Source organism: Rhinopithecus bieti, unplaced genomic scaffold (assembly GCF_001698545.2).
Source record: "Rhinopithecus bieti isolate Rb0 unplaced genomic scaffold, ASM169854v2 scaffold_10654, whole genome shotgun sequence".
In the NCBI taxonomy this organism is placed as follows: domain Eukaryota; kingdom Metazoa; phylum Chordata; class Mammalia; order Primates; family Cercopithecidae; genus Rhinopithecus; species Rhinopithecus bieti.
Window position 1 is genome coordinate 214,838 of NW_016806688.1, and position 15,202 is coordinate 230,039.

A 15,202-nucleotide genomic window follows, 5' to 3' on the forward strand; every position below is an offset into this window, starting at 1 on the left:
TCCAGATTCTTAAGAAAAAAAAAAAAAAAAAAGTTCATCAAATTAGACAAAGCAGATTCCAAAACAATGAAGTATTCACTGACATCAGATCAATATTTGCTTTAAATTCGCCCCAAGCCTCTGAAGGCATTTGTTAGACTATTTTAATTTATAACTATTAACTTTAAGTTGTCTCTCAATAATTCAAGTTAAATGTATACAATAACTTTGGATTTAAAGAATGAGGAGAGTTAACTGACTTCTAGGCAATTTTGATCAATGTCAAGTAACAGTTGTAACAGACTGCTCCCTGAGTCTTGGCCATAAATTCAGTTCTTTTGATCCAGAAGCTCAAAAATGCAAACTTGCAATATCCAAACAATTCCCCCAAACGAACAAAATATAACAGCTTAACGTTATCTGGAATCTCCAGGGCAACAGGAGGCCAATGAACTGGAAGGCTACAGGGAAAAGCACATCAGTCTAGTAGGCAGTGACAGCTCAGGTTAAAACATGCATGGGGTCAGACACTTATTCCAAACCTAAGCTAACTAAATGCACAGACTGACTCTGGGTCCCACCCTATCCATTTAGAGTTCTGGATTAACAACAGTTGCCTCAGAAACAACTTGAAGACCCCAGAAACTAAGCCACATGCCCAGAGGTCTTCTTCTCTAAAAGCAACAAGAATCTAAAGCAGACCTCTGAGACTGTACCCAAGGAATCTTTTCAACCTGAAGAAGTAAGAGACGGACTCAGCCAACCGCTACAGAAGGATATAGAAAAAATGTGTCCAGGCATGCCAAAGAGAATCAAATCTGCAATACATATTACAAGACTAAAAGAACAAGAACTACACATCCACAAGATCCTTATAATGAGACTAAAAGAAACTGCCAAAGATTAGACAGTGTAGACAAAGCTTCCATTCCTAGAGTAAGACATTAAAAGTCTCAGGATCCTCTTCCTCTTTCCTCCTTATAATTTTTTCCTGCTTACTTTTCTCTGTGGCATTCCTTGCCACTTCACCACTTTTGTAACTTTTCTGGTTGTTCCATTCTCATTCTACATTTGAGGTTTTAAAAAAATTCCTTTTCTCTGTTCTTTCTCCTACTTACTGTCATAAATAACATTCTAATTAAAGTTACAAAAGAAATTGTAGAAAAAATTAATATAAGGCTTTGACAAATTGTATTTGTTGATACGAATACTGCCTACTTTTTTTCCAGACTGTAATCTCCTAGGTATGTCAAAACATTATGCCTATGCTAATAGCAGAGAAGCTATTAAAGAACACTCAAGTCTAATAAATAATGTTTGGCCGGGAGCAGTGGCTCAAGCCTGTAATCCCAGCACTTTGGGAGGCCGAGACGGGCGGATCACGAGGTCAGGAGATCAAGACCATCCTGGCTAACACGGTGAAACCCCGTCTCTACTAAAAAAAAAACTACAAAAAACTAGCCGGGCGAGGTGGTGGCGCCTGTAGTCCCAGCTACCCGGGAGGCTGAGACAGGAGAATGGCGTGAACCCGGGAGGCGGAGCTTGCAGTGAGCTGAGATCCGGCCATAGCACTCCAGCCTGGGTGACAGAGCGAGACTCCGTCTCAAAATAAATAAATAAATAAATAAATAAATAATGTTTGGTGACAATAGTACAACAAAGCAGAGACCAAAGAGATTTCATATAACCTTATGACATATACACAGTAATTCATAATTCTAATAGAAACAAAATCTTTTACCTGAACTCAAAATGCATAGATATAAATATCTCAAAGTTCAGCTGCTTTCAGTACTAATGTGGAACAAGTTAAAACTCCTTAGCTTTTATTTTAATTGGAAAATAATAATCCTCTTCATACTAAAAAGACAGAAATTATTTTTGACCAAAAAAACCATATAATTTTGTCTTCTTTCTTTCTTTGGGGGCATTTATAGAAGCTGAAGAAGCAACTTTAATCATTCCTTTCTTCCAAGACTTCATTCAAGAACCTCACCTTGGCGAGGTGCGGTAGCCCACACCTGTAATCCCAGCACTTTGGGAGGCTGAGGTGGGTGGATCACTTGAGGTCCAGAGGTGGAGACCAGCCTGGTCAACATGGTGAAACCCCGCCTCTACTAAAAATACAAATATTAGCTGGGTATGGTGGCACATGCCTGTAATCCCAGCTACTCAGGAAGCTGAGGCAAGAGAATTGCATGAACTTGGAAGGCGGAGGTTGCAGTGAGCCGAGATCATGCCACTGCACTACAGCCTGGGTGACAGAGTGAGTGAGACTCCATCTCAAAAAGAAAAAAAGAAAAAAAAAGAACCTTGTCTCCACACACCCACAAAAAATGTTTCAATTAGCAAGATATGGTGGCATGTGCCTATAGTCCCAGCTACTTGGGAGGCTGAGGCAGGTGGATCACTTGAGCTCAATAGGTCAAGGCCACAGTGAGCTGTGACCATGTCATTGCACTCCCACCTGGGCAACAGAGATCCTGTCTCAAAAAAATAAAATAAAAGTTTTAAAAGTATCTTTAAAACTCTGTTCTCTTTAAAGTAACAAAGGTAATGACCCATAATGAAGTATTGACTACTTACATCAACAGCTATCCTGCGATTAAAGTGGGCCTCAACATATATAATTCTTTCAAGTATTTTAGGTAATATTACATGCATATTTCCGAAGTGGTGAGTCTCTGTATATTTTTGTTTATTCTTTTCTCCCTCCAACACTCTTAACTCAATTTTTTTCCCCCACAATACATTTTAAAATAATGTCACAGTCCTGCCTATGATAAATTCTTGAATTTATATATTAAGGGCATTAGTTCATTTGAAAATTAAAACTGAAAGAAAAAAAGAAATATGATAAAATTTTTTTCTCTTGGCTATTTTTTTTTAAGTAACCTATTAATACATAAGACAGACACGCAAATGATTCCAAGGATATAAAAGAAAAGCAAACATTTCATAAAAGCCATATAAAATATCCATCTTACCAATATCATCAGCAAGGGAATTAGGATCAGATGCCCCAAGGGTAGCTTCGAACTCCTCTTGGAGACGATAGGCTCTTTGCAGTAGAGCTTCGAGTTTATGGATAAATTCAGTACTAATAATATCCTACAAGGAGAGAAAAAGTACACATAACAAATTAAATTCTAATGTTAAAATTCTAAATATTTTTCCCACTTTTAAATAAAAGGCAAAGAAAGTGAGTAATATAAAAAACTACTGATAGATAGTGGAAAGAATACAGCAGCAGAAGTCAAGAGGCCTGGGTTATAGCTGTGTGTGTGGCAAAATTACATTAGTTCTTAGTGATACAGTTTCTTTTTTTTTTTTTTTTTTGAGACGGAGTCTCGCTCTGCCGCCCAGGCTGGAGTGCAGTGGCCGGATCTCTGCTCACTGCAAGCTCCGCCTCCCGGGTTTACGCCATTCTCCTGCCTCAGCCTCCCGAGTAGCTGGGACTACAGGCGCCCGCCACCTTGCCCAGTTAGTTTTTTGTATTTTTTAGTAGAGATGGGGTTTCACCGTGTTAGCCAGGATGGTCTCGATCTCCTGACCTCGTGATCCGCCCGTCTCGGCCTCCCAAAGTGCTGGGATTACAGGCTTGAGCCACCGCGCCCGGCCGATTCAGTTTCTTTACCTATAAAATTAAGGAATTAGACTAAACTGGGAGTTCTTAAAGTAAGGTCTCTGAGCCAGCAGCTTCATTATCACCCAAGAACTTGGTAGAAATACAAATTCTTAGGATCCACCCCAGTTCTAGTCAATGAGAAATTCATGGGGTGGGGCCTCCAAATCTGTGTTTTAACAAGTCCTCTAGGTGAGTCTTATGCATTAGCAAGTTTGAGAACCACTAGCTTAACTAAATAATCAATAAGGACTAGTCTAGCTCTATACCTTTATGTGATTTTTATGAACATAATGGCACTTAATTAATCCCAAAGCACAAATCAAACTTTAAAAAATTCCAAGCCAGACAAGGTAGAACGTGCCTGCAGTCCCAGCTGCTTGGAAGATTGAGGCAGAAAAACTGATTGAGCCCAGGAGTTCTGGGGTATAGTGTACTATGATTGTTCCTATGAACAACCACTGTACTCCAACCTGGGCAGCAAAGCAAGACCCCATTTCTTAAAAAAAAAAAAAAAAATCCTTTAGAAATCAATCGGCTTATTTTGCATATCCTGGGAAAGTCAATAAACTTGATGAATGGTAAATCTGGCATGTAACAACTACCTGAATAGAAAAAGACCAGTAAGAAATACCCTACATAGTCCCAAGGAAGAAAAAAACAGTTCTATTAAATACAACATAAAGCAAATACACTGAATCAACGTTAAAAAATATTTTGGGCCAGTACCTTGGCTCATGCCTATAATCCCAGCACTCTGGGAGGCCAAAGTGAAAGGGTCGCTTGAGGCCAGGAGTTCAAGACCAGCCTGAGCAACATAGTGAGACACCATCTTTACAAAAAATTTAAAATTAGCTAGGCATGGTGGTGCATCCCTATAGTCCTAACTACTCAGAGGACAAGGTGGGAGGATCGCTTGAGCCCAGGAGTTCAAGACTCAGCCTGGGTAACAATAGTTAGACCCTACCTCTACCAAAAAAAAAAAAGATTTGTTTGATTCTTCTAATATTATGAAGACCACTCAAATAAATCACCCTTACATCTACATTTTCTTCAGCAATGGCATCTCCTGCACCCAGTTTAATGGAACCACAGGCTTCATCTTCAGCCTGTCTATTGCGAAAGGTTAGAGCTTGTTCCCATCGACGCAATGCCTCTTCAAACAATTCCATACCTAAAAATTAAGAACAGAACAATATTAAGTGAGCAAAACCAATGCCAAAATAAAATTATTTGGGGCCTGAAGTGTTTCCGTACATTATCACCAATGGCACAGACAAACTTTGACACTAAAGAATCATACATCATTTCATGGTAGAATCTTAATTTCCCAATATATTCTCAGCCTATGGTTCCGGTTAACCAAAAATCAGAGAGACAAAATGCCCAATATGTTTTCATTTCTTTATAACACAAATGTATATGGTGCTCAGAATTTTTCTAAAGGAATATCATGAATTCATCAAAAGTTCCATAGTAATAGCTATTTTTTATAGTCACATAACTATGTTTCAAAATATTCCTGCAAATTAAAAGGAAAACTAATGGGAAGAAACCAGTTTACAAAAAGCTATCTGGTTTATAAGTTCTAAGAATAAAGTAAAGCTGAAGATGGCTGGGCACGGTGGCTTATGACTGTAATCCCAGCACTTTGGAAGCCCAAGGTGGGTGGATCACCTGAGGTCAGCAGTTCAAGACCAGTCTGGCCAACACGGTAAAACCCCATCTCTACTAAAAATACAAAAAGCAGCCAGGTGTGGTGATACGTGTCTATAATCATGGCTACTCAGGAGGCTGAGGCAGGAGAATCAGCTTGAACCTGGGAGGCAGAGGTTGCAGTGAGCCGAGATTGCGCCACTGCACTCCAGCCTAGGCTACAGAGCAACACTCCATCTCAAAAAAAAAGAAAGTAAAGCTGAAGAAAAGATAATAATACAGAAATCTAAAATAAGTCTTTTCCACCTTTTGTCCCCTAAAGGGTGTCTTGAACCACTATGATCCCAACAGGCTGATTTGGATAAACTGGTGGGCCAGAGTTAAAAATTGCAAGATATTGGATGAACCCATCAAAAGTTAGTTATAGTCCAAGCAGGAATTTCATTTCCTTGCTGACAGAAAGCTTTGTGGGAAAAAAGATGAACGTGTGATTCTTCTTCTCCAAATTAAAAAACAAGGCTTACAAAATAATTATGTACTTCAAACAAAACAAAATAGTTTAAGACTTCAACTTTTAAAGTATTTTAAAATGTTAAATATTAAAGAAAATATCTTTAAAAGCTGTTTAAGAATCTGGGCAAGTCATTCTCTCGATGTTTTTAAGATACGGTAGCTAAAAAATACCTCTCCTCTCAAGTCATTTCTTCAATTGCCTATAGAACCTACAATCCTAAATGAATAAAATTTCATATCGGTTATTTATTTATTTATTTATTTATTATTTTGAGACAGAGCCTCACTCTGTTGTCCAGGCTGGAGTGCAGTGGTGCCATATCGGCTCACTGCAACCTCCTGCCTCAGCCTCCCGAGTAGCTGGGATTATAGGCATGTACCACCACGCCCAGCTAATTTTTTTATTTTTAGTAGAGATGGGTTTTCACCATGTTGGCCACACTGGTCTCAAACTCCTGACCTCAGGTGATCCACCCGCCTCAGCCTTCCAAAGTGCTGGGATTACAGGCGTGCGCCGACACGCCCAGATTCTTTTATTTTTTTTTAAAGTATTTATTTATTTATTTGTAGAGATGAGGTTTCACTATGTTACCCAGGCTGGTCTCAAACTCCTGGGCTCAAGCAATCCTCCCACCACAGCCTCCCTAAGTTCTGGGATTACAGGTGTGAGCTACCGCACCTGGACTAAAATTTCTTAAAATGAAATTTAGGCCTTTCCTTCTTGTTTGATTTTCTGTAGCAAAAAATAGCTTTTGAATCTTCCTCCTAAAACATTTAAGCACATAAAAACCAATTATATCACCACCTAGTCTCCTTTCTCCAAGTTACCCAACTCTAATTCCTTCATCCTTTTCTCACACTATCCCTTCTATACATTTATTATTTGGGTTGAACATACGAACACAGGAAGAATTTTTTTTTTTTTTTTTTAGGTTTTTTTGGTCTCTTTTTTTAGAGATGGGGTCTTACAATGTTCCCCCAGATTGGTCTTGTACTTCTGGGCTCAAGTGATCCTCCCACTTCAGCCTCTCAAGTAGCTAGGACTACAAGCATGTGCACCCACACTTGGCTTCAGGAAGAATTATTTTACAGCAGAGTTGTATAATACAAAGATAAAACTTGTGTCCTCAAGAAGTACTATGTATACCTCACTATAGAACATAGCTCAGACTACCAAATATCATCAGTTTTGTAACAGCAACTCAAATATAGTCACCAATCTTTTTTTAATGTCATCAATTTTATAAAGAGAATTGAAACAGATGGGTGATGATACCAGGTGATCCATAGGGGTCCTAGCAATCTTAATCCTATAACACAAAGACACCCTGTGGCGTCTCTAGTTTTACTCTGTATTTCTTCAATTTGAATTTTTAATATTCTGGGTTATTGTTGTTGTTTTAAGAAAAAGGGCTCTCTCTGTCACCCAGGCTGTAGTGCAGTGGCACAATTAGCTCACTGTAACCTTGAACTCCTAGGCTCAAATGATCCTCCTGCCTCAGCCTCCCAAGTAGGTAAGACTACAGGTACATGCCACCATATCCAGCCATAAACTTGTAATATTAACAGAAGCTGTGAGTGTAAGTTTTCTAGACATAGGGTAATCTAGAAACATAGTGAATTTAAATCTCTGGAGACCTTCTTTCCCCATAGGAGTACCCACAGTGATGGCACTGGAGATGATATAGTCTAACTATTCTAGAGAGCAGGAATGCATTCTGAGGCACTCAGTCCTTCTACACAGAGCCATCAACCCTTTACTGCTCAATGGCCAGGGCCACATCAAGTTTACTGGTTTTGTTTCCTGTTTAGTATGCATTTCCATTAAAAGGAAGATAGCCTGGAAAAAGAATAGAGAATAGGGAAAAGCATTTTAATCTTCTGATTCAACAACAAGTTCTTCTCCAGGGCTCCAGTGAGGCTCCATAGACATGTTCATGGTCAAGAAATACTGAGATGTGAAACACAGAAGGCCTCTTTCCATTTAAAATTGTTTTCTGGATATAACAATACAAATGATAGCTAGATAAAACATATTTAGTAAAGTGAATTCTGATAAATTCATTATATAACAGTCAACAGATTAGGTGAAGATAGTGTAGTAGGCTGAATAATGGTCACCCAAAGATCAGGTCCTAATTCCTAGAATAAGTAAATGTTACCTTATAAATAAAGGTAACATCTTACATCTTTGTAGATGTAATTAAGAATCCCAACACAGGGAGATTATCCTAGTTTATGTGGTGGACCCTAAATCTAATCAAAAGTGTCCTTATAAGAGAAGGGTGGCTGGGTGAGGTGGCTCATGCCTGAAATCCCGGCACTTTAGGAGGCCAAGGCGGGTAAATCACCTGAGCTCAGGAGTTCAAGACCAGCCTGGCTAACATGGTGAAACCCCATCTCTACTAAAAATACAAAAAATTAGCCAGGGGTACTGGTGCACACCTGTAAGCCCAACTACTTGGGAGGTTGAGGCATGAGAATCACTTGAACCCGGGAGATGGAGGTTGCAGCGAGCCGATGTTGCACCACTGCACTCTAGCCTGGGTGACAGAGTGAGACTCTGTCTTAAAAAAAGAGAGAGAGAGAGAGAGAGAGAGATAGGGAGATTTGATACACACAGAGGAGAATGTGACACGGAGACAAAGGTAGAGACTGGAATGATGTGGCCACGAGCCAAACAATGTTGGAAGCCACCAAAAGCTGGAAGAGGCCAGGAAAAGATTCTCCCCTAAGCCTCCAGAGAGATCATGGCTCTACTGACTTCTTGATTTCAGCCCAGTGATAATGAACTTCTAGCGTCCAAAACTCTGAGTGAATAAATTTCTGTTGTTTTAATTTTGTTGTATTAGTTTAATACAATGTATGATGTTATGAAGACCAGATACAATGGATATAAGAACATTTAAAATGATAGTTGCTTCTCTTAGAACAATTCACTGTTCTTTAATTTCAACTTACCATTGACCACGGTGGCTCATGCCTGTAATCTCAGTACTTTGGGAGGCTGAGGCAGACAGGTTGCTTGAGTTCAGGAGTTCAAGACCAACCTGGCAACATGACAAAACCTCATCTCTAAAAAATGTTTTAAAAATTTAGCTGGGCATGGTGGCATGCACCTGTGTTCCCAGCTACTCAGGAGGCTGAGGTGGGAGGATCACTTGAGCCCAGGAGGTTGAGGCTGCAATGAGCAGTAATCGGGCCACTGTACTCCAACCTGGGAGACAGAGCAAGACCCTGTCTGTCTCAATAAATAAAAAACAAAAACAAAACAAATTAAATGTAAGCACAATATCTTAAAATGTTATCATCTCATTCCTACCCATTAAGTATAAGTTCTCTGGAGTAGTCACAGGAATATTAACAAGTTTAATATCATCTTCATCTGCTTTGTCCCAGGAATTAGAATTGCCACAAGCGCAGCTATGACAAGAATTGACACTCTGGACCTGAAATTAAGATGGACAGAAGTTACTTCAAATCTCTCTCATGATAATATGTTGTGATCTTTCATATTTACAAATTATTTTTATAAATCCTATTAGTGGTAAGACAACCCAGGTAATTTCCATATGAAGAAATAATTCTGATGATATTCAATCAAACTTAGAAATCACGACTCTATTATAAGCCTGTATGCTCAAAAATACACAAGTAGAATAATATTTTGAATGTAAATCACTTATTTCCATCAGAAATCAGGCAGTTATGTTTATATTGTTTTAAGCATTCACTTATAAATTTTATCTATACTTACTTTGATTTAAGCTAGCTAGCTTATTTTTCTTTTAGAATGTTTTACAAGGCTGACTCTCTGCTAAATGAGACCTAAAATAAAAAAGCCACTATCGTCCTTGTAAATGCCCTTTACGGCAAGGTCCACTGAACAAATCATTTCAATCACCTCTATGCAGGTGATTCTCAAATCCCTAATCCCAGTTCTGTCCTAATTCCAGTTCAGTTTTGAGAAATCTAAGCCCACATTATCATTTGCCTTTTAGGTGACTCCATTTGGCTTTTCTGCTGGCATCTGACACTTTTGACATAACAACATCTGGGTCAATGATGGACTGCATATACAACAGTCAACCCTATCATAAGATTACAAAATTGTATTTTTACTGTACTTTTCCTATGTTCAGATATGTTTAGATACACAAATACCATTGTGTTCCAACTGCCTACATTATTCAGTACAGTAGCATGTGGTACAGATTTGCAGTCTAGGAGCAACAAGTTACAACATACAGCCTACAGATTATGCTGCTTCTGAAATGAAGAGTAAAATATTCATCTAATTAATTAGGGTGGTATGTGAATGGTCTACTGTAACCAGTATAAAAATATTGGCAACTATGCTAAATTTATGTTTTTGTTAAATTGTAAGATTTAACAAAAGAGGAAGGACGTGTTCAGTTAGGCAAGTACAGCACAGTGATTCTAAAGACTTGTTACACTATTATCCTGAAATTCACCTTATCTACTTCTAGTCAACAAGGGCTTCAACTTTGAATTGAGGAAATTCAGATGAGGCACTTCGCAGACACTGAGGAAGTCCACATTATAGAACAGGCATATTCTGGACAGGCGCAGTGGCTCACGCCTGTAATCCCAGCACTTTGGAGGCTGAAACAGACAGATCACTTGAGGTCAGGAGTTCGAGACCAGCCTAGCCAACATGATGAAACCATGTAAAAATACAAAAACTAGCCGGATGTGGTGGCGCATGCCTATAATCCCAGCTACTCGGGAGGCTGAGGCAGGAGAATCACTTGAACCTGGGAGGTGGAGGTTGCAGTGAGCCAAGATCACGCCACTGCCCTCCAGCCTGGGCAATAGGGTGAGACTCCATCTCAAAAAAAAAAAGAAACAAAAAAAAAAAAAGAAAAGAAAAAAAGAAAAAAGAATAGGTATATTCCATCAATACACTGCCAAAAAGAAAAAAAAAGAAAAAAAGAATAGGCATATTCTTCATTATGCTGCTTGGTTTCACAGAAGACTAAAAGTCTGCAGGCCTTTGATCTAGCTATTCCTGTCCTAGAAGAACCTTTAAAACTTTAGTACATTTTTAGGCATTACAGAACAGGGCAGCTATAGATTCCAGTGAAATATGGAAGCAAGGTACAGAATAGAATATGGTGTTATATAAACTATGAAGAAAAAATGAATACAGGCCAGGCACGGTGGTTCATGCCTGTAATCCTAGCAATTTGGGAGGCTAAGGTGGGCGGATCACCAGGTCAGGAGTTCCGAGACCAGCCTAGCCAACATGGTAAAACCCCATCTCTATTAAAAATACAAAAATTACCGGGGTGTGGTGGCACATGCCTGTAATCCCAGCTACTTGGGAGGCTGAGGCAGGAGAATCGCTTGAACCCAGGAGGTGGAGGTTGCAATGAGCTGAGATCGCGCCACTGAGCTCTAGCCTGGGCAACAGAGCGAGACTTCATCTCAAAAGAAAAAAAAAGAAATTGTTAATGTTGTTTATCTCCATGGAGGGGAAGTGAATGGATCAGAAACACTATTTTATTTTATTTATTTAATTTTATTTTATTATTATTTTTATTTTATTTTATTTTATATGAGACAAGGTTTCGCTATGTTGCCCAGGCTGTCTTCGAACTCCTGGACTGAACTGATGTTGCCTCAATCTTCTGAATAGCTGAGACTATAGGTACCACCATAGCACCCAGCTCTCACTGTATATTCTTTTGCCTGTTCTGTATTTAATAGCAGGTACATATTCTACCTATTTTTTAAATTAATGTTTAAATCACATTCGATTTAAACAAACACGAACTTCATTCCTCACTTGTCAATCAGCATTAATATTAATGCTCCAAATAAAGATGGGCAGCCTCCTGCTTGTCAGTACTGTTATTAATGATCCAAAGAGGGAGGTGAAGAACCTCACACTTGGCTTCAGCAAACCAAATACTTTTTTTTTTTTTTGAGACGGAGTCTCGCTCTGTTGCCCAGGCTGGAGTGCAGTGGTGCCATCTCAGCTCACTGCAAGCTCCGCCTCCTGGGTTCACGCCATTCTCCTGCCTCAGCCTCCCAAGCAGTTGGGACTACAGGCGCCTGCCACCTCGCCCGGCTAGTTTTTTGTATTTTTTAGTAGAGACGGGGTTTCATCGTGTTAGCCAGGATGGTCTCGATCTTCTGACCTCGTGATCCACCCGTCTCGGCCTCCCAAAGTGCTGGGATTACAGGCTTGAGCCACCACGCCCGGCCCCAAATACTTTCATCTAAGTAGGCTCATCAAGCGATTACTGTGACCCAGCACAAAGTCTGGATGCATTGTCCAGCTTCTTGCAGAACAGCTAATTTTTTTTAATGACTCTTTTTAATTTTAATTTTTGATATTTGTGGATATATGGTAGGTGTATATATTTACGGGGTACATAACATTTTGATATATACAACGTGTAGTGATCATATCAGCGTACATGGGGTATCCATTACCTTTATCTTTAAGCATTTATCCCTTCTTCGTGTTATAAACAATCTAATTATACTCTTTATTTTTAATGTATAATAAATTATGTCGACTGCAGTCACCCTGTTGTGCTATCAAATACTAGATCTTATTTATTCTATTCTATCTTTGTACCCATTAACCATTCCACTTCCCCTCCAGCCCCCATTACCTTTCCCAGCCTCTGGTAACCATCACTCTACTCTCTATCTCCATGAGTTCAATTGTTTTAATGTTTAGCTCCCACAAATAAGTGAAAACAAGAACATCTAATTTTGAAGCAATACTTCCACATCAACACTATTTTCACGGGACCCCATGAGACCACATCACTTATTCAAATAAACCTAGAACCAAATCGACTGAATGGTCAGCAAAAAGGTACTTTATTTGCCTAAAGAAAGCAGATTTAATCAGATGATTTTTTAAGATTATTTCCATACTAAGAACTACAAGTATATGATACTTAAACTAATAGATCACAAGATATATAAACAAAAATTTTTTAAATTAATTTTTCTGTACTTACGGAGGCCAAACTCTGTGCAGAACCTGAATATTTACTGAAAAGTCCTCCATTAGCATAGTTACAAGCTTGAGATCCTTTGTCTTTGGTAGAACTTAAAGATAATGTCAAATTCTGTCTGCTACCGGAACAACTTGAACCTATCACATAAACATACTGATATTAAAAGTATCAATAATGCCAATGATAAATTTCAGGTAAAAATTTCAGAGTTTATAATACATTTATCCAGAAAACTCCTAATTTTAAAACACACATCACTCAATTGTGTAAATTATTAAATGTACACCATTATTAAAATCTAAATCTTTATATAATCTTTTTTTAACACTGCTAAAATCTGCTTCTGAAATGAAGAATAGAATGTTTACCTAATAAATTAGGATGGTATTTGAATGGTCTATTATAATCAGTATAAAAATACTGGTGACTATGTTAAACTTACAATTTTATTAAATTGTAAATTTAACAAATACAGGCATTTCCTTTTCTGAATTACATCAAAACCTTACCTATATCTCATTGCATTGTGATTAGTTATACTTCTGTCTTTTCTACTCATCTATCCATTCTTCTAAGGCAGACATTTTATCTTAGTCTTTTGTTTTTTCTTTTTTTGAGAAAATATCTCACTCTGTCACCCCGGCTGGAGTGCAGTGGTGCAATCACGTCTCACTGCAGCACTGACCTCCGGGGTCAGGTGATCCTCCCACTTCAGCCTCCTGAGTAGCTGGGACTACAACAGACATGTGCCACCACACCTAGCTAATTTTTTTACTGTTATTTTTGTAGAGATGTGATCCCACTATGTTGCCCAGGCTGGTTTAAACTCCTGGGCTCAAGCCATCCTCCTGCTTTGGCCTCCCAAAGTGCTGGGATTACAGTAATGAACCACCATGCCCGGCCTTAGTTTTTCTTAATGCAGCAGTTAAGACGTTCCTGGATTTAAATCCCGGCACTTATAAATTATATGACCTTGGGCAAGTCACTTAGCTTTTGCATATCTCAGTTTTCATTATGTCGAAAATAGAAACAATAACAAGACTACAGTCCTAATTCATAGGATTGCTGTAAGGTTAAACAAAGCACTGCATATATGGCACTTACCTGAGACCTAATAAAATCTCAGCAAGTGACAGCAATCATTACTGTTGCAATGTTCACTGCACTTGGTACAAAATGCCACTCATTAATTGTATGCTGGACAGTTGAATCACAAAAGCATACCACACACTCACTAAATAATAAAAAACTAAGAAACTCAGCATGCTTAAGAAATTATTTTTATTTATACGATATCTTTTTTTTTTTTTTTTGAGACGGAGTCTTGCTCTATGGCCCAGGCTGGAGTGCAGTGGCATAATCTCAGCTCACGGCAAGCTCCACCTCCCAGGTTCACGCCATTCTCCTGCCCCAGCCTCCTGAGTAGCTGGGACCACAGGCGCCTGCCACTATGACTGGCTAATTTTTTGTATTTTTTAGCAGAGACAGGGTTTCACTGTGTTAGCCAGGATGGTCTCGATCTCCTGACCTCATGATCCGCCCGCCTCAGCCTCCCAGAGTCCTGGGATTACAGGCGTGAGCCACCACGCCCGGCCTCATACGATATCTTTAACAAAAATTAAAGATCCTTTAAAAGACAGCAATTTACTTCTTGAATTCTACATGCTAAGGAAATAGACAAGGATATGCAAAATAAGAAAAACACAAACATCCTAAAGGGAACAATGGGGAAATGATTAAATTGGGGTACATTCGTACAAATTAACAGTAGTTATATATTAAAAATGATAGCACAGTGGGATATTTATTGACCTGGAAAGACATTCTTACACACTGTCAAGTATCTTAAAAGCAGGTTACAAAATGTCTGATTACTTAAAATACATAAATAATTTACTTGTATATAACATTTTATGTCTCAATATGACATTTAAATGCAAATATAAGTGGACTGATATACGTGAAAGTATTATCAGTAGTTATTTCTGGGTACCAGAATGTTAAGTAATTTTAATTTTTTCTGTTTGCTTATCTACATTTTCTAATCTTTCTAAAATAAATCTGTATTACTTTTGAGTTAAATAATATATTAGGAAGAAAATTCTGGAGACTAAAAGACTAAAATCACTGTATTGCAGTTATGATTTACACATAAAATTTCTTTTGTACACTTAATTCAACTATTTCCACATACCTTTGTCTGATGCTGCTCTTTTAGTGTACTCAAGTATGAGGTGCTCTGGTTCCCATGGTAATATTTTTCCTTTCTTCTTTCCACGTTTTCTTTTAAAGTGATGGGCCAGAAAAATTACAGATATAGCACTCACTGCAGTTACCACAAACAACTTTTTAGCCACCGGAGAAAATTTGATCTGGAAAAGATGCAGTTAAAGTGGAAAAAAACTCTTTAATTTGTTCACTT

The 15,202-nt window shown here is 38.5% G+C and overlaps 1 protein-coding gene across 1 annotated transcript in view; it reads right to left on the bottom strand.

Moving 5' to 3' along the window:
* MIGA1 (mitoguardin 1) overlaps window positions 1-15,202 on the bottom strand; it is a 97,989-nt gene that overhangs the window by 58,512 nt on the left and 24,275 nt on the right. The window contains exons 3-7 of the mRNA XM_017877398.1: window positions 14,975-15,152; window positions 12,781-12,917; window positions 9,096-9,222; window positions 4,645-4,778; window positions 2,967-3,090 (exon numbers count right to left, since the gene is read on the bottom strand). Coding sequence (XP_017732887.1) covers window positions 2,967-3,090; window positions 4,645-4,778; window positions 9,096-9,222; window positions 12,781-12,917; window positions 14,975-15,152 — 700 coding nt within the window. The remainder of the gene's footprint in view (window positions 1-2,966; window positions 3,091-4,644; window positions 4,779-9,095; window positions 9,223-12,780; window positions 12,918-14,974; window positions 15,153-15,202) is intronic.